This window comes from Hemiscyllium ocellatum, chromosome 10 (assembly GCF_020745735.1).
Source record: "Hemiscyllium ocellatum isolate sHemOce1 chromosome 10, sHemOce1.pat.X.cur, whole genome shotgun sequence".
NCBI lineage: Eukaryota > Metazoa > Chordata > Chondrichthyes > Orectolobiformes > Hemiscylliidae > Hemiscyllium > Hemiscyllium ocellatum.
The window spans coordinates 50,234,906-50,255,441 of NC_083410.1; the positions used below are offsets into that span (position 1 = coordinate 50,234,906).

General features: G+C 41.0%; 1 protein-coding gene across 1 annotated transcript in view; it reads left to right on the forward strand.

Moving 5' to 3' along the window:
- marc1 (mitochondrial amidoxime reducing component 1) overlaps positions 1-14,414 on the forward strand; it is a 43,972-nt gene extending 29,558 nt beyond the window's left edge. Inside the window, exon 7 of the mRNA XM_060831495.1 lies at positions 12,416-14,414. Coding sequence (XP_060687478.1) covers positions 12,416-12,545 — 130 coding nt within the window. The 3' untranslated portion in view covers positions 12,546-14,414. The remainder of the gene's footprint in view (positions 1-12,415) is intronic.
- Positions 14,415-20,536: the final 6,122 nt, after the last annotated feature.

Here is a 20,536-nt window from a genome sequence, read left to right on the forward strand (position 1 = left end):
TGGGCAAAGAATTCAGCTCCTGATGGTTATTCAGTAATCCCTGCTAAAACCGATCTCACCATATGAACTGCCCTTGTTTAAATTTAACACTAACCATTTGCCATTCTCTGTTTTTCAAATTGCATAGTTGCTGTTTACGTTAAGGCAGACACAAGTTCAGTTAGTAGCTTGCACCATAATGCGGTGCAGTACTGCTTGGTAATGAAGCCATAGAAGAAATCAAGATGAAGAGAAACTGACTAAAATTTTCTAATCACCGAGCAGCATCAAGTACCAGTAATGAGCATTTATTTGCCCTGACCCATCAATGTGTGAATTGTGCTGATCAATAAATGATGTTCATGATGTGTATGGCACAACAGGAAAATATGAAGGGTTCTGAATTACAGACCACTGAGTTCCAGCAGAACCATCCTTATTGTGATTCATATGGACTGATTGAAGCATAATCAGGGAGTAAAGATATTAGCAGGCTTTAAATGCAAAATGTTAAAACATGAAATGGTTTATGTTGATAGGAAAGAAATTGTATCAGTACTAAATGCCTTATAGATAGTGGGAACTGTACCTTGCTCAACAATTTGAATTTGCATAACTTCTTTAACGTACTCAAGATCCTAACTAAAGCCCTAGGTCAATATGGCCTGACGTACGTATCTTGCATTCATGGTAAATTTTGATTGTCGCATTGAATAGATCAGTTACACCAGAAAGCACTTGCATAAGCCAAGCTCACTGTCCAGCCTGAATCCACATGAATTACTATTGGCCTGAACAGAATGAGTGTACTAACATCAATCACAGAACCATAGAAACCGTTAGTGTTGTTTTTTCTGCTACGCTTTATTTTCAAGAACTAAGATGAGTTTGCTACCACATATCTTTTCTAAAAAAGGGCTTCTATATCAGTACTGAGATGCCAAGTGATGGTGGGGGAGGCGGCTAGTAGGGCATGGGGGGTGTAGTGAGAGTTGGGGATGGAAGGAGAGTGGATATAGTCACTGAAGGGCGATGTCTTCAGAAGGGGTGGCCCAAGGTATTTGAAGTACTTTTTGAGGATTATTGAATTTGATGAGCTAATAAAATCAGTGATAGATATGTTGTCTTCGAGCATTGTGGGAACTGCATGAAACCCTGCAGAAAGGACCATAACTATGCCATATTCTTAAGCCAAACTTATCTGTTTCCTTACCAAATACTTACAGGGAAACTGGATCAGATAGTAAGTATTGCTGTTGCCACTAGGTGTCATTGTGGATGCTATTTAACGCATAGAATAAAAATATAATACAAGAGAAAAGAATTACTCCATTGAATTCACCCTGAATGCTCTAACTTTTCCAATTTAACATCATTTTTGAATGTTCCTAATTTTTCAGTCTTGCATTTCCATCTTGTAGATAATTCTATTTTTAACAGCCTTTGAACAAAAAAAGCTTGTTCTTCACAGTTTTTTTCTGGTTCTAATAGTTTGATTTACTGCAAAGTAATATGACATTTTATGTGAGACTACTTCAACCAACTCCTCCTCTGAAGGCTGGTTTTCATCTGCTTTGCTCCCAAAAAATAAGCATTCACTTCAGGTCGAAAGAGAATAGAGATACAAATATGTATCCTGTTGGGTTTTCAGTCACTAATGTTGCCTGGGCATTTCCTGGGAATACATTCTGTGACATGGATCAGTAATCCCTCCAAGAAGTTCAAGAATGGAAATTATGCAGAGGAGAGAAACATAATAACATTTGCTGGCTTATTCTCTTGTCTCAACCTTGGCTGATCAAGTACCAATATGAAATGTGCCTAGAAGACACCCAGTTCTGTACAGATCATAAGAGTTGAGAAGAGCAGGCTGTAAGGATATGGATGCCTGTCAAATGTTAGACTTCTTTGGCAGTTGAACTTAGAAAGAAGTCAGGAGGCTTCTCAACTGATGATTATATCACTGTTGCATGTTTAGTGTTGTGAGAGTATATTAATGCAATCCTCATAAATCCAGGTAGTAGACCCTGCCAGACGCATTTATAGTGTTTAGCCTAATAAAGCTGCATACCCTGATATCTCAACACATTGGTCAGCTTCCTCCTGTTTGATCTGGTCTATAAAAGCAGTGTCAGTTTTATCTGGAACCAAGTGAAGAGAAACATTTTAGAATTCTGCTCTTAATCCCTATCCCACATATATACTTAGTACCCTGAACCCCCTTTAGAACTGTACACTATTTTATACTGTCTTTCCACATTCTTCCTACCAAAATGAATAATCTGCACTTAGAATATAGAACAGTACAGGCCATTGGCCCTCTATGTTGAGACGAACCCCCTACATTTTACTATCGTCCATGTGCCTATCTAAGAGTTGTTTAAATGTCCCTAATGTATCTGACTCTACGATCACTGCTGACAGTGCATTCCATGCACCGACCATTCTCTGTGTAAAGAACCTACCTCTGACATCTCCTCAAACCTTATCCAATCACCATTAAAATTATGCCCCCTTGTTATAGCCATTTCTATCATGGGAAAAAGTTTCTGACTATTCACTCTATGCCTCTCATCACAGTCCATTGTACATCTCTATTAAGTTACTCTCATCCTTTTTCGCTCCAATGAGAAAAGCCCGAGCTCCCTCAACCTTTCTTCAGAAGACATGCTGTCCAGTCCAGACAGCATCCTGGTAAATATCCCTCATAAGCTTCCACGTCCTTCCTATAATGAGGCGACCAGAATTGAACACAATATTCCAAGTGTGGTCTAATTAGGGCTGTATGAAGCGGCAGCATAACCTCGTGGTGCTTCAACTCAATCCTTCTGGGAGATCCAAGATGGCGGGCTAAGTGGTCTGCTGTGCTGGGTTCTGTGCCCTACCCCCTGGCAAGGTGTTCCTTTACCCCTGCCCTTGTTAACCACCCCAGGAGAAAAATTGATAATATAAAGTTACTGAACATCTGGAGCTGCTAAAATTATGGTTTGACAGTTCTAAGATCAGGATGAAGGTGAATAAAGGAAAAGGGGCTAAAGGAGTACAGTAAGCAGGGCTAATGTGTCAGGGGTGCCCGAAGCCATTGCTCAAACTCCCGGGGTGGCCCATTTGGATCTAATGGGGCAGAGTTTGCAGAAGATTGAAGCAGTGATGGAGCCAATATCAAACACTAGACCAAAGAGTAGAAGCAGTGGAGCAGAGGACTGCGGCATTGGAGACTGTGGCGGAGGTCTCGGGAGGAAGGATCCGAACACAGCAAGACCAGGTTCAGGTCCTTCAGGAACAAGTTGACAACGTGGAAAACAAAAGTACAAGAAAAGGGCGGCACGGTGGTTAGCACTGCTGCCTCATAGCGCCAGAGACCCGGGTTCAGTTCCCGCCTCAGGCGACTGACTGTGTGGAGTTTGCACATTCTCCCCGTGTCTGCATGGGTTTCCTCCGGGTGCTCCGGTTTCCTCCCACAGTCCAAAGATGTGCAGGTCAGGTGAATTGGCCATGCTAAATTGCCCTAATGTTAGATAAGGGGTAAATGTAGGGGTATAGGTGGGTTGCGCTTCGGCGGGTCGGTGTGGACTTGTTGGGCCAAAGGGCCTGTTTCCACACTGTAAGTAATCTAATCTAAAATAAAGTATGGCTTGTTGGTCTCCTGGAGCGGGAGAAAGGTGCGGATCTCTTTGGATTCTTGGAGAAGTTGCTCCCAAAGTTCCTGGGGCTGGAGTTGGAGTTGGGCCTGGTGAGTATGGAGTGGGCCCACCGGCTCGCAATGCGCAGGTCTGGGCTGGATCCGTGTCCATGCCTGGTCCGAGTGCAACTCCAGCATTATAAAGAAAAACAATTAGTTGAAATAAGAAGACGACTGGGAAGAGATCCACAGGCTTTAACATACAAAGGCTCAAGAATAATGTTCTTTCAAGACTTCTAATGAGCCATAGTTAAGAAGAGAAAGGTATTTGATGAAGTTAAGAGAAAATTAAGTGATCTGAACATTCAGTATTCCTTGAGGTACCTGGCAGTGTTGCGTTTCGCTCATGGGTGGACGGTATTTAATTTTGATTCAGCAGAAAAAGTAAAGGACTTAGTGAACTCTTTGAAGTAAAGGACTCTGGTTAGGAGAGGGGGAAGGTTGGGGTTGGTGAAGGGACACCATTACCAGCAATGGTACAGGTTTTCCTTAGTTTTTCTGGCCCTCTTTTTATCCTCTCTCCCCTTTTTTGTGGTTATCGGTTTTATAGCTTTTGTACTGCCTTGATGTAAAACCTGATTTATTTATCACTTCGGATGGTTGGTTATTGTCTGGGGTTTTTTTCTGCTGCTGTCCATTTTTTGGGGTGGCTATGTCTGTGGTTAAGATATATGGAGAAGAGTTGTGGAGTGGGGAGGGTGGGCGTCCATTGTTAACTCTCAGGAATGTAAATAACATGTTCGCTTTATCTGTTCATTTCCTGGGACTAGGGCGCGGCCTCAGCTGGAAGGAACCAGGATGGTTGCAAGGATTGGGAGCATTGTCCCCTATGGGCAAGGGGGAGATCTCTAGTGAATTGGGGGCTTTTTGGGTGTTTGTTTAAGTTAAATATAGTGATTAGTTTTTTTTAGTTGTAGTAGTTTTTAGACTTTATAGAGTTAATGTCTTTTTCATTTGCTATACCTCAAATAATCTTCCTCCTCTTGGGAAATCACTGGTTGCCCTGGATGACCATGACTCGTGATCTGTTCAGATGGTGTACCTGGAATGTAAAAAGGAGTCACTTCCCATTTTAAAAAAAGAAGGTGCTTCCAAGCCTCAGGAAGGAAAGGGCTGACATCACCCTGCTGCAGGAGACACATTTAACTGATAAGGAAGATCTGAAACTACAGCAGGGTGGTTATGATAGGGTATTCTTCTCCTTCTTCAGCTCTAAGAGTAGAGGAGTGGCTAAACTGGTAAGAAGGTAACTGAGCAAATTAATGAAGAACTTGGACAGTTCTTCATTCTTAAAGCTCTAATACATGGAGAAGAGTATGGCGTCCTGAATGTTTATTGTCCCCAGTGCATCCTCTAAAATTTCGAATTGATGCAGTTGCTAAATTAATGAATCTTGGGGTATGCCGTACGATCATAGGAGGGGATTTTAACCGCCTAATGGATCCCGGGGTAGACAGGATGCCTAGGTCCAGCAGGTATGCCCATGCAATCTTGACAGTTGGTGGACTTGTGTGAGGAGTTGGATTAGTGGATGTGTGGAGGCTGAATGGAAGAGACTTTATTTTCTATTCTAACCCACACAAGTGCCACACGCGAATTTACATGTTCCTTATGCCATCAATTTGTTTAGACAAAATGTTGGCTTGCAAAATTGAGAATATAACTACCTCAGACTGTGTGCCTGTGTATTTAGATGTTAAAATCAAGGGTGGCAGAATAGATGCATGGACCCATTCCTGTTAAGGGATAATAAATTTGTTGAGAACATTACAAAAGACCCATTCCTGTTAAGGGATATCAAATCAGTAATCCAGCAATACTTTGGGAGGCCACTAAAGCATATTTAGGAGGCCTGATCATTTCGTACTCCTCTACTAGAAAGAGGTGGGTGGGGGTGGGACAGCAAAGGAGACCCGGCTGAAGGTAGCTGAGGAAGCATATTATAATATGCCTTCATTGGTTAAGCTGCAGCGGGTCATGGCTCTCTGGGCTGCTCTTGACTCAGTGCATACACAGATGGCAAAAAAAAAGGACTCCTTTGCTAAACAAAGATTGTTTGTTTGCTTGAATTTGGAGATAAGTCAGGTAGATATGTGACATATCTGGCTAGAAAGAAAATGCTTCATAATCCATTATGTCTGTTAGAGAGAAAGCTGGCACGGTTACCCATGAGTTGAAGAAGATCAATGTTAGATTTAGGGGATACTTCGCAGATTTATACCAATCGGAGGGCGGCAAAGACGGTGCAGTGAGAATGCAGTCCTTTTTTGAGAACCTGGACCTCCCCAGTATAAACGTGGAACAGGCCTCCCTGTTAAATGTGCCCAAGAGATACAAAAGGTGCAGGAAGCAATAAAACATCTCCAGGGTGGAAAAGCACTGGGACCAGATGGATTCCAAGTGAGTTTTATAAGGAATTCATAAATGTGTTGGTGGACCCACTTTTGGGGATGTGTAGCTATTCATATACACAGGATTATCTTCCACCCACTCTGAGGGAGCTAATATTTCCCTCATTTTAAAGAAGGGGAAAGACCCAAAAAAATGTGCTCCATATGGAAAACTTTTGTTGTTGAAGGCGGACTTTAAAATTTTGTCAAAGGTGCTGGCCCTGAGGTTGGAAAAGGTATTGCTCCATATTATAAAAGAAGATCAGAGGGGTTTTATCAAGGGCCGTAGCTCCTCTAACAATATCAGGAGGGTACCGAACATGGTTCAGGTATGCCAGCAAAGATTGATTGTGGGTCTGGTGGTCTCCCCAGATGTGGAAAAGGGGTTTGACTGGATAGAATGGCCGCACCTGTTTGGAGTCCTAGAGCACTTTGCTTTGGGGGGAGCCTTTGTTAGGTGGGTGATGGTGTTGTATAATGATCCTAACGAGGCAGTCATCACAAACTGTGCTAAGTCAGAAAACTTTAGTATTGAGACAGGTAGTTGACAGGGATGTCCTCTTTCACTGCTGTTATTTACCTTGGAAACTGAGCCATTAGCCGAGGCTATCAGGAGGGATCCTGAAATAGTGGCACCAAGGGTGGTAATGGGGAAGCATAAGATCCCCCTATACGCTGATGGGGTCCTTTTGTTCTTGGCCAATCCAGAGGAGTCTGTTCTTTGATTCAAAAAAATTAATTTATTTGGCAGCTTTTCGGGATACTGGATTAACTTCACAAAATCGGAAGCCATGCCAGTGGGAGGATTAGTGGAGGTGCCTGATCTGAAGAATGAAATGCAGTTTCCATTTAGATGGTCGTCAAAAGGTTTTTTGTATTTGGACATTTTTATTACCCCTGCATTCCACCGGCTGTATAAAGCCAATTACGTACAATTACTGGACAGGATAAAACAAGCTTTGCAGTGGTGGGAGGGATTACCGGTTATCATGATTAGGCTGAATAGACTTGATTAAAATGAATGTTCTTCACTTGTTGTACCCCACGAGCATGCACCTGTTGCTACCCAGATGAGTGCTATGGAGGCTAAGTGGTTGGCTAGGCTCCTTTTATTTGATGTCGCAGACGCCCCCTAATTAAATTACTAAATAGCAACTCCCGCAGGGTGGAGCGTGGGTGGACCTTCTGGACTTGAAGAGATATCAAATAAGTGCCCTGTCAGCATATGTGGGTGATTGGGTACGGGGGGAGGAATCAGGGTCGATTTGGATTGACGTCGAAGCCTCACAGTCAAGATGTCCCCTTGTTAATCTATTATTCATGGATAAGGTGAAATCCATGACCGAGCAGTGTAAGAGCCAAACATGATAAATACGGTGAAAGCTTGGAGGATAATGAAGCAAAACGGGGGCAATTGGCTTAAGACCTCACCATTTATCCCGTTGATGGGAGCCCCAGGATTTAAACCTGGGGCAATGGACTCTGGCTTTAAGGTATGGGAGAATAAGGGAATCTCTTGTTTGGGAGATTTATTCGAGGGGGAGGTCTTGATGTCATTTAGCCAACTAAGTCAGAAATATGGATTGTTTAATTGGGATGTTTTCCGGTACTTTCAGATAAGGGATTATATACAGAAGAAGATTTTTTTTAATTAGATTAGATTACTTACAGTATGGAAACAGGCCCTTCGGCCCAACAAGTCCACACCGACCCGCCGAAGCGCAACCCACCCATACCCCTACCCCTACATTTACCCCTTACCTAACACTATGGGCAATTTAGCATGGCCAATTCACCTGACCTGCACATCTTTGGACTGTGGGAGGAAACCGGAGCACCCGGAGGAAACCCACGCAGACACGGGGAGAACGTGCAAACTCCACACAGTCAGTCGCCTGAGTCGGGATCATGCTCCTGGCTCGGCCTTACAAGTCAGATGTACAGGCACTCTTTCAGTTAATACTTTGTACAATTTACAGAAAGATCATTTCTTAGGAGATGTGGAGAAACTCTGTAGGACTTGGAATTTGGAACTAGGAGAGGTATTTCATATTAAACATAGGAAGATATATGGGAAAATGTAAAGAAAATTTCAATATGTAACAAAGTGCAGACCATGCAATTGAAGATTTTACACAGGGCTCATGTGGCGAAGAGAGGCACTAGTTCAAGAGAGGAGCATCTCCAGAATGTCCCAAATATAAACTTAGTGTAGGCACTCTCTCTCACTGCTTTTGGTCATGTTGCAAGATCCAGAGATACTGGAGTGCCATAGTAAGGGAGCTGAAGGAAATCCTGGTAGTTGAAGTCAAAGTGGACCTGGTATTTCTGCTTCTGGGGTTGCCAAATTTGCCCTCTCTGTGGGAACACAGGAAGAGATTGTGTAAGAATGTTATACAATGTGTGAGGAAGCACATTTTACTGAATTGGACTTTGGAAGAACCTCCAGGTCTTATGGGTGGCACAGGCTGGTGATGGAACATCTCCCCCAAGACTACCTCACAAATATGGTGCATCGCCAAACAGAGCAGTTTTATTTTTTCTAACTTGAAACAAGGAGGGAGACAAAAAAACTCTTTTCTCCTCAGTAGGAAACACCAACAGCAACACCAACAACTGACTGTGTGGCCCAGGCAGTTCAGAGGCCAGTCTCCTCCTCTCCCTAACACACAAATGAAGAGTCCTTCACACACTGATCCAGCACCTTCAGAGCCAGCTCTGAGTGTCAGATTGTCTGATACTCCTCTCTTTTTTAACAGGATGTCTAAGCCTCGTGTTTTTTTCATTTTATTTCTTACACTACTGCCTGACAGTGATTAACGGAGCAGTTTTATAAGACGTGGTGGCCCTTTCTAAATTATATTGACACAGACTTATCGGCAATATTAATTAGGGCCTTGATATAGCCGTAGGAATCAGCTTGGGCGCCTGTGGGAACCTGGGGAAAAAGAAAATACAGGCATAATGACTGGTGCTCCCAGGGATGGGAGTTTTAGTGGAAGTGTGGTGAGTGAAATAGAATAAAGTAATGTGATATAATTTAATTTAAGCTACTTTGAATTCAGCTTAATTTAATTTTTATTTAATTTGATTGTAGTTTAAGTTAAGTAGATATGTTTTTTTCTGGTAGACTAGTAGGTAGTTTATCATTAATGTATTGTGTTATGACATTGTACTTTTTTGTATTTTGGTGTTTTTATGTATAATTGTTTTGTAAAAGATCTGAGCATTTTTAATAAATAAAAGTATTAAAAAAATACTCAATCCCCCTACTAATAAAAACCAGCACACCATCTGTCATCTTAACAGCCCTTTCAATTTGGATTGAAAATGCGTTGCTGGTTAAAGCACAGCAGGTCAGGCAGCATCCAAGGAATAAGAAATTCGACGTTTCGGGCATAAGCCCTTCATCAGGATTCCTGATGAAGGGCTTATGCCCGAAACGTCGAATTTCCTATTCCTTGGATGCTGCCTGACCTGCTGTGCTTTAACCAGCAACGCATTTTCAACTGTGATCTCCAGCATCTGCAGACGTCATTTTTTTACCCTTTCAATTTGGGTGGCAACTTTGAGAGATCTAATGATATGGACCCCAAGATCCCTCGGTTTGTCCACACTGCTATGAATCTTGCCTTTAACCCTGTATTCTGTATTCAAATTTGACCGTCCAAAATGGACCACTTCAAACTTTTACAGGTTGAATTCCATCTGCTATGTTTCAAGCCAGTTCTGCATCCTGTCATTCTCCCGTTGCAACCTATAACAGCCCTCTACACTATCCACTACTCCACCAACCTTCGTGTCATCGGCAAACCTACTAATCCACTCTTCCACTTCCTCATCCACGTCATTTATAAAAATCACAAAGAGCAAAGCTCCCAGACTGGATCCCTTCGGAACACCACTGGTCACTGAGCTCCAGTCTGAAAGAATCCATCTACTGCCACCCTCTGTCTTCTATGTGCCAGCCAATTTTGTATCCAGACAGCCAAATTTCCCTATACCCATGCTTCCTTACTTTCTGAATGAGCCTACCATGGGGAACCTTATCAAACTTGGCTGCATAAAATTTCATGTGCCACTTGCCTGCCTATTGATATCAATATGTCCATGTCCTTTTGAAGATACACGCTACCTCTTCACAATTCAGTGTAACCAGTAAATTTGCAAATTTTGAACTTATGCCCTGTATACTTATGCTTAGGTCATTCGTATATGTAAGAAATACCATTGGAACTCCACATTGAGTGGAGTCCAAAAATGATCCATGACTTTCTATTCTCTGTCCCATCATTCTGCTGTATTTCATAATCATAGTATCAATGTCTCCTTTATTTCATGAGCAAGAACATTGCTCATAAATCTATTATGCAATACTTCAACAGATGTCTTCTGAACGTCATTGTACAGCACATTAATGGCATGATAACAACTCAAACATGATTTTCCTTTAACAAGTCTGTTTTGGCTTTCCTTCAGTAATCTGCAGTTATCTAAGGTCCTGTTAATCTTGGCCCAGACATTAATTTTTCCTGGAATATTAATTCTAGAAGCTTCCCTACCACTGAGATTAAACTGTCCATCTTGCTGTTGCTGTTAGCTTTACTTTGTCCTCTGAACCTATGTGTAACATTTATCTACCTCCTTTTGTCTGGCACCATCTCTGAGTCTGAGGAAGACTAGAAAATTACAGAAGTACTTCTGCAGTTATTTTTCTCACTTCCCTCAATATCCCTTGATTCAACCCATTTGGTAAATGGTGCTTTATCAATTTTAATTAGTTATCTTATCCAATTCTGTGTCCTTACCAACTTTAAGCCTTGCAAGTGTCTTCGAGTTACATCCTCTTTCACTATGACTCTGTACAGCACCTTGCTCCTTTGCAAAGCATTAATTTAATACATCAACCATGCCTGCAGCCTCCATGTAAGTTCCCTTTTTGGTGCCTAATTGGCTCTACTCTCTTTACTATCTACTTTGCTTACAGAAGACTTTTGGATTGCCTTTTATATTATCTGCTAATCTCTTTTCATTCTCTCTTTGTTTCTCTTGTATGCTTTTTCACTTCCTCTCTGAACTTATCATATGCAGCCCGATTCTTATTTGTATTATCCACCTGATATCTCCATTTTAATCTCTTTGTTCCTCATCAAATTCTCTTTCTAATTTATTTTAAGGAGAATGGGTATTAACTAGTTTAGCAGCAACAACCAGAATCTCTTTTTAAGTGTTCCAGTGAACAACATAATCTGAAGGACATTTAACTGTGTTGTAACTATCTTCCTGATTATAGCACTAACACAGTCCATATTATCACATCATATGCTTCCAGAATCAGTCCTGAAGAAGAGTTACACCCGAAACGTAGACTTCTCCATCTCCTGATGCCCTGGCTTGCTGTGTTCTTCCAGCTTCCTGCTTGTCTGCCATATTTATCAACCAATTAAATATTAGGACATTAAACTGGTTTCATCACTAAAGTATCGAGATTAAATTTAACACATATTTTGCAATACATCTTATTCTTAGAACATGAGCTACCAGGGTTATTCAGAGTAGGCATGCTCAGAATGAGTTTTCTGATTGGTGGCACCTGGAGGGTTATGGAATGAAATTTGATTCATAATTTAATTCACATTTCCATGTGACGTGTTTACCATATATTTAGAATGGTTTTGGGAGGCAATTCTTTATCACTTTTTAACTTGTGAAGTCTTGGACCTTTTTTGAATAAGTGACCTGCAGAGTGGTATGTTAATGTTTACTTTGTTTAAAAGGATACCTATTTATGGACTCTAACTTTTAATGCAACCGTTCAGAATTAACAAGACAATCATTTTAGGTGGCTGTGATTGTCTTTTCCACTTGCAGTCAAAAATAATCCTTTCTATGTAGTGCAGCACTGTTCCTTTCTGGTACTACTTGTCATTTTTGTGAGACAATGTAATTGTACACTGGAAAAAGCATTTTTAAAAAAGAAATATTCATTTAGTAGTGCTAACTTTTGCCTAATGCTACCAAATAGTATAATAACATTAGTGTTACATAACTCTAGATGTATTAACCGCAATCAACAGCACAGCTGCAGTATTGCATTGAGTATGGAAAGTTTATGAATTAATAGCTGTGGTTGGTTTTGAAGCCAGAAACACACAGTACAATCCTAGATTAATGGTTCTAGGCTTTAAAATATAACCAAAAATGGGATTGTACTTTAATTTTATAATGGATTCACTGTTTTCATTCATGTAACCTTGATTAATTTTGGTTTATTCTAAATATGGTCTGTAAATTTTATGTTACTCTTTGGTGTGAAACAATTCTAAAGACTGCTTGTGTCAGTTACTTTGCTTTGTTCTTTCAGATACCGTCAGTGTGACCCATCTGAAAAACACATTTACAAATCTGTCCCCGTGATTGGTTCACACTATGGGATTGAAAAACGTGGAGTGATTCGTGTAGGGGACCCTGTGTATTTGATTGTTGATCAGTAGGAATGAACGATAATAGCAGAAGCGCTGTTTCTCTTTTAAAAGGATGAAAAGCTTAATGTCTTCACTTGTGGAAACACTTGCCATTGTGCCATTAATTGCTTGTAAAAGTCATCAATTAAGGATTTAAGTGAAGCTAGAGTTTTTCCAGCTGAACGTTGCTTTAATTGAATAATTATTTTCTTAAAAGATGAGCTCGTGAATTATTGGCCTATTTCTACAATTTTTTTATTGGTATGAAACATTTAATCATTTAAAAGTACTGAATATTATTGCTAGGCAGTTGCTTTAAAAACCTACAAGGAGTTAGTCACTTCCATTACCTTTTAAATTTTATTCCATCCTTACTTCTGAGCTTCCTCCCCCAACCCCTCCTCCAAATATGCGCTTACTTTTAACGAAAAACTGGGAGAATTGTCTTTGAGGATCTAGCAAGTCTACCCCATGGAAAGAGCTGAAGTAACCGATCCAAATTATGACAAGTTCACTGAAATACTTAAAGTCAGTGACTTTGTGTTTGTCAATATTAATTCTGCTCCATATCACTCTTTTCAAATTCAACAGGAACATTTGCTAATTCTTAACTGCACACAACAGTGCTAAATGTGTGTCTATATCCAGAACAGTTGAAAATGGGTGGGAAGAGGGACGATATTTCCAGCATATTAAAAGAAGTGAAAATAGCTGATAATGTGGTACCCAATTGTGAAAGGGTAAAATCAGCCATAAAAGTAGGAAGTTCACCAATGTATACTTCATTTATTAGTATTGCTATACTTTCTCTGAAATAAAAAGTATTTCTGTGAACCACTTCAGTTGGGTAAAATGCTGAGCTGCCATCTGCCTCCAACTGCCTCAAAATTCAAGTATGTGCAGATTTTAAGTCTCATGTTTCTCCCACTCTTCCTCTTTTAGACAGTGACATGCACCCACAGGTTTTTTTTAAACTTGGTTTTTATTCTTAAAGTAGTAAATTCAGAATAACTTAAAGAAGCCCATCTAACTTGCCAGAAGGCTAAACTTCTAATGAATTTTGGGTGAAAGTGAGGACTGCAGATGCTGGAGATCAGAGACAAGATTAGCGTGGTGCTGGAAAAGCACAGCAGGTCAGGCAGCATCCGAGGGGCAGGAAAATCGATGTTTTGATTCCTGATGAAGGGCTTATGCCCGAAACATCGATTTTTCCTGTTCCTCTGATGCTGCCTGACCTGCTGTGCTTTTCCAGCACCACTCTAATCTCTTCTAATGAATTTTGCAGAGTGTGAATGTCAGTTGCTGCAGGTAGTTTACATGGATTCTTTGTCTGAAGGCTCTTGCCCTAATGAATATAGTTTTTTTCTACTGTGCCAATCAGTGGTTCCAGCAGTCAATTAATTTTGGTAATTTATTCCTCCCTGGAGTCAGTGCTGAATTTACTTTCTGATCATGCTATGGATTAGATAAATAACTGGTGAACATTGGTTTATTGAAATAAGGTGATATTGTGATAATGTGACTGCATAACTTACCTTTTAGCCTTTTGTCTATTTAGATAATGATGTCTATTTTTAAATCTTTATAGAAAAATGGAAACTTTAATTACTTCCATAAAAATTATTTGGATTTTTTAATATGCTTGCGTTCGTATCTTGAATATAGATCACCTTTTGTAAGTCAGTGTCATTTCTTTATATAGCGTTCCTGTGAAGCATCTTGTGATGTTTTATTTGTTAAGAAGTGCTATAGGAATACAATCTGCTGTTTTTACACTGCATTTTTGTTGAGGGGCTGAATGTAAGACGGTATCAATGCATGTTATGAATTGTAATTATATCTTATTTTTCTTTATAGACAAGCGATAACCAAAATAAATCTGGGAAATATACAAATCAACATTTGTCGTAATTCCTTCACTGTAGGCAATGTAGTTTTTAGTACTGTGTTTAGTTATCAGGCTGTCCTAGTGTTATGAACCAAAAACGTCTAGAAAGGTATTTGAATTTCCAGGAGCTGACTGAAAGGATCTTGCAACAATATTTTTAAGATTTATTTTACTGTAATTAGTAAAAATAAAAGCAACATAGGTTTTAAACAATTATGTAGTAGAATTCAACTCCTAGTCAAATCCAGAAAAGAACCTGTATCAAAATTTTAAAACGACCAAAATTCCACATCATGGATATTAACTCTACACTAAGTAGATATGTCATTTTCCAGGAACCTGTCAATAGCTATGCTTGGCTCCCAATTGTTCTCATTGTGTTGACTTTTCCAGCCAGATAACTTCTAGTCCCCAAGCTGACTGTAATGGTAAGAGTTCACCTGGACATTTCTTGTCTAGGTGCAGCTAGGGAAATCTTAGTCTTATTTAAATATTTATCAACCCAATCTCTTCAGTCCAATCTCGAGTTCCACCTAAATTCTGTATGATGGATGATAGAGGCTGGCTACTTCCTGCTATCTGCTGTTAGATTCTCAGACTGGCTTAAGAAATATCTAGTGACCTAATATTACAATGTCCTACTGTGGATTATTCCCTAAATAAAACTGGAGTCATTGAGAATTCAGGACTATCTCTGCTGGTTAGTCACTCCAAGCATAAAAGGAAGATTATTAGTAGAGGCCAGTCTTCTGGGTCATGTCATAGCCCAAATATCTTCATCTGCTTTGTCATAAGGTCAGAATTGAGGAGATTTGTTGATGGTCACACCGTGTTCAGCACCATTCCTGAATCCTCAGATACTGAAGCAGTCTGTGTCCAAAGTCCAACAAGACCTGGACTTCACTCCATCTTGAACTGATAAGGGGCAAGTAACATTTTCACAGATAATGACTATTTCCAAACACTGAGGTAATATTCTGTGTTTTCAATGAAATTACTATCATTGAATCCCTCACTATCAACATCCTAGGGTTATCATTTAGCAGAAACCAAGCTGGACTAACCATTTGCAAACTAAGACAATGATTAGATTAATAGGCTAGTTACCAAAGAAACCTAGCCATCATCTGATTCCTTGGTCAGGAGTGTGATGGAATACTCTCCACTGCTTGGATGAGTGCAGCTCCAATAAAACTCAATAAGCTCAATATCATCCAAGACAAAGTTGCCTCTTAATTGACACCACATCTAACAACTTTGACATATGCTCCATTCATAACTGATGCATAGTACTAGCAGTGTGTACCATCTATAAGATGCACTGCAACAATTCATCAAAACTCCTTCAGACAGCACTGTTAAAACCTATGATCTCTTATAGAGAAGGACAAGGCAGCTTGTCATTACTGTCATCTGCAAATTCCCCTTCATCCACATACTGTCCTGATTTGGACCTATGCTGACATTTCTTCACCTTGGTCAAAATCATGAAGTGTACCTCCCTAAGAGCACTGTGGCTGTGTCTGACCACAGGGACCTCTGGTTTAAGAAGGCAACTCAACACCACATCCTTGAGAACAGTTAGGGTAGAGGATAAATGCTGGCCGAGTGAGCAACACCCACATCCTGTGAAGGAATAAGCAAAAACTAATCTCTAGGTAACCAATTGCCGTGTGGGTGAATTGACATCGGTTCCAGAAGCTGTTGCTGAACACAGACCCCTGAGATCCGTGCAACAGCAGGAAAAATTAGAACATAGACTTCGTGCCAATGCACCCACTCGACCTAATCCTTTCTGAAGCTGACTTAATACCCCAATATTACCCCACCCACCCCCAACTGACCTAGCCTGCCCTAGGCCTGACACCTTTCCAACCTGACCGACCACTGCCCCCTCATCCAACATCCCCAACTCTAAGCATTCATCCATTTATCTCATGGTATTTGAAGAGTCTGCTTCCATGCTGTATTACTCTATAAACATGAATCAAATAGGCATTGCAACCAGATAGAAAGGCAGTAAACCCCTTACTCTGATCTGTTTTGAATTTGTTTAGACAATCTCAAATATAACATTTACAGATCTTGCCATTCTGAACATCCTCTGCCCCATCAACTTGAGAGTCCTGGAAATGAGCAGTCTACTCAGTCTTAATGAATGCCCTTACTATTGTCCACAAGTCTTATCATATATTTTCTTTCCCATAAATCAAATTGGGCTTTACCATCTCTGTAGCAAACAAACCACTGGACTGTGATGTGAAATACAATGAACATTTTTGGTCCCCTTATTTAAAGAAAGATAGACTAGCACTGGAGGCATTCTAGAGAAAGTTTAGTATGTTGGCACCAGGTATGGAGGAGCTGTCTTTGAGGAGAGGTTGAGTTGGTTAGAGTACCTATTAGAGTTTAGAAGAGTGAAAGGCAAGCTTATTGAAACATATAAGATTCTTACAGGAATTGGCAGGATAGGTGCTTAGAGGTTGGTTCTCTTTGTGGGACAGTCTAGGATCAGAGGATATAATGTCAATCTGAGGGGTTGCCTATTAAGGTAGATGAGGAATATCTCTCTGAGGGTAGTGAATCCGTAGGATTCTTTGTAGAAGAGGGCTGAAGAGGCTGAATTTTTAAAAAATCTATCTCCGCCTTGAGTATACGTAATCAATAAGGGAATGGAAGATTATGAGGAAAAAGCAGAAAAGTGGAGTTAAATTTCGAATGGCACACCAGATTGGTGGGCTGAATGGCCTACTTCTGCTCTTAAGACCACATTTCAGCAGTAACCCCTTGTAACCTATCCCTTTTTTTCTACTTCTCTTGCACCTGCCTTCTTTCCGTGGAAATTATTTGCATATTCCCAGCACCACCCTACCAGGCCCAGGAGTTAGAACTCCTGACAGACAAGCACATTTATTATTGGATCTCTCCTTACTTTGGCCTCAGCACTCACCCACTCCTATCATACCGTTAGCCAAACCATGCTCACTACAAAAATTTCTCAGCCACTCATTCGCTTCCTTCCTTTTCTTTCCCTCTTACTTACCCTGCTAGTTGCTCATCCAATCACAGGCTGCTTCTCTCCCATGTTCACTGCTGATAGACTCATAGTGAATCTAGCAAGAAGGCCTGGATTCATGTCCCGTCTGCACCTGAGGTTTGTCATTAAGTTGAATAGATTTATTACAAATATCTGTAACGACTGCTGAAGAAGAAAAAAAATGGTTTTCTTTAAGTTTTCTAAGCTCCTGATCACTTCTCTCTGCTTTTTGTTCTTAGCCCCAAGCTGTTCACTAACCTGAGAGCCAATCACATGTTTGTTGGCACACAAAAGACTTTTGTCATTCATAACTGCTCAGTAGTCCATAGACCAATTAACTTCTTGAAACCAACCCGAGCACCATCTGAAAGTAAACCCTCCATGGTTCCTGGTTGTCTGGACCTTTCAGTTACTACTTGTTTAAGCAGATGTATAAATCATACTTGCCTGTATGTATTTCTCAAAGCATGCAGTAATCCTTGCAAAATAATAGTTTTAAAACAATTCTTCCTCATTTCAGTCCACAATTTTAAAAAAACACAACAAAAATAAAATACGTGGGGTCTTTACACTATTGATATTTTTTATCTCTCCAATATCAGAACTGACCAATTTTTCCGGTCTAATTTCTCCATTAGCCCTGAAATTTTTAAAGATCTGAAACCAAATCCCTATAATCGTCCTCTTCAGGAAAGCACAGATCTTAATAGATGGTCTTTTCCTATAACTCAGCTCTTTATTCTTGCTCTAGATTGAATCTTTTTCACAATACTCTAGATGGTGTCTCAGACAGGGTAAGATGCAATTTCTAAATTATTTGCTTTGACTTATTGATCTTAATGCTAACTATTATGTAACTTTTTTTTGTTGTCCTGATGCCAGTCGGCACATTGAAGTGATGCCATCAATGACTTAGCCAGCAAATTCCCAGTTTATCTCCATAAATTATGGCTCAGAAGAGTCTGTTTAGCACTTCCTGTGTGGCATTTCCTGTCTCTGAATGAACAATATTCCTTTTTCTCCATTTTCTCCCTGTACTCCTGAAGGTTCTCCCTTTTGAGATTAATCTAATTCCTTCTTGAATGCCTTGATTGAACCTAGCTCCACAATACTCTCAGGCAGAGCTGACCTACTCATTGATTGCAAACGTTTCCCCTCATGTGTCAATCACTTCTTTTTACCAATTGCCTTATTGTTAATCGTATCGCCAGTGCAAAATTATTAACTAGCTACTCTGTGGTCACCCCTCAAAAATTTGAGTACTTCCGTAATTTAAAAATGTAATTGCTATAGAAATGGGCTCTTGTTGCATAAGTGGTACTGCCCCTACATCTGAGCCAGGAGGCCTGAATTGATGTCCCACCCGATCCAGTGTAGTAATATCTCTGAACAGCTTGAACAGAAAATATCTTAATTATTGTAGCAGGAGGCTAAGCTAGCTAGTGATTCATTCGAGGTTCTAAATTAGAGATCAGCTTTTTCAAACTGCACAGTCAGTAAGGGGCACATGCTCAGGAGATTGTGTCTGTGTGACAAGTTGGCTGAGTGAGTAGCATATTAGGTTCGCATGGGGATTCGGTGTATGTGGAAAAGAAGTGTTTTAGATCAGGCTTATTTCAACAATGAAGTAAGTAAAGGAAAATACAGGAAACAAATGGAAGTGAAGCATGTAACGGCGGAGCAGGTAACGGCTGTCTGGTGGTGTTTTTTGAAGTCGCGGGTATAGTCCAGTTAGTGTTTTTTAACAGTTAAAATTTAAAGGTTTTTTTAAGCGCCTAGCGGACCCGGAAGCTGGTGTCGCGCTAGGTTACCTGGGAAGGGTTTTTTTTTCTTATATAAGCGCGCATCTCCAAGCCTTCGGCCTCACTCTCTCGGCGGAGCAGGTAACGGCTATCTGGTGGTGTTTTTTGAAGTTGCGGGTATAGTCCAGTTAGTGTTTTTTAACAGTTAAAATTTAAAGTTTTTTTAAGCGCCTAGCGGACCTGGAAGCTGGTGTCACACTAGGTTACCTGGGAAAGGTTTTTTTTTCTCATATAAGCGCGCAGGTGAGGAACCCGAGGCACTACAGGGGTAGAGCTTCCCGCCCGCCCTCCTCCTCCAACCTAATAATAAGACCCGTTGTGGTAAGCAGGTAAGTGCTGCATTTTGCTTGTTTGTTTCTTTAGATCTAGTTTTTAAAGTTTATCTTTTAGAGGGATGGCAGCGAAGGCAGTGCAATGTTCCTCTTGCAACATGTATGAGGTGAGGGAAGCTATTAGCGTCCCTGCTGATTACACTTGCAAGAAGTGCACCCATCTCCAGCTCCTCCAAGACCATGTTAGGGAACTGGAGCTGGAGTTGGATGAACTCCGGATCATTCGGGAGGCAGAGGTGGTCATAGATCAGAGCTTTAGGGAAGTAGTTACTCTGAAAGTTATAGAGAGATGGGTGACAGTGAGGGGGAGTGGGAGGAAGCAGCCAGTGCAGGGACCCCTCAAGAACAAGTATACCGTTTTGGATACTTGTGGGGGGGATGACTTACCAGGGGTAAGCAACGAGGTTCAGGCCTCTGGCACGGAGCCTGGCCCCGTTGCTCAGAAGGGAAGGGTGGAGAAAGGTAGAGCGATAGTTCTTGGGGACTCAATAGTGAGGGGCACAGATAGGCGGTTTTGTGGGGGCGACAGAGACTCACGATTGGTATGTTGCCTCCCAGGTGCAAGGGTACGTGATGTCTCTGATCGTGTTTTCCGGGTCCTTAAGGGGGAGGGGGAGCAGCCCCAGATCGTGGTCCACGTTGGCACCAACGACACAGGTAGGAAGAGGGGTGAGGATGTCAGGCAGGCTTTCAGGGAGCTAGGTTGGAAGCTCAGAGCTAGAACGAACAGAGTTGTTGTTTCTGGTTTGTTACCTGTGCCACGTGATAGAGAGTCGAGGAATAGGGAGAGAGAACAGTTAAATGCGTGGCTACAGGGATGGTGCAGGAGGGAGGGATTCCGGTTTCTGGACAACTGGGGTTCTTTCTGGGGAAGGTGGGACCTCTATAAACAGGATGGTCTACAGCTGAACCTGAGGGGCACCAGTATCCTTGGGGGGAGGTTTGCTAGTGCTCTTTGGGAG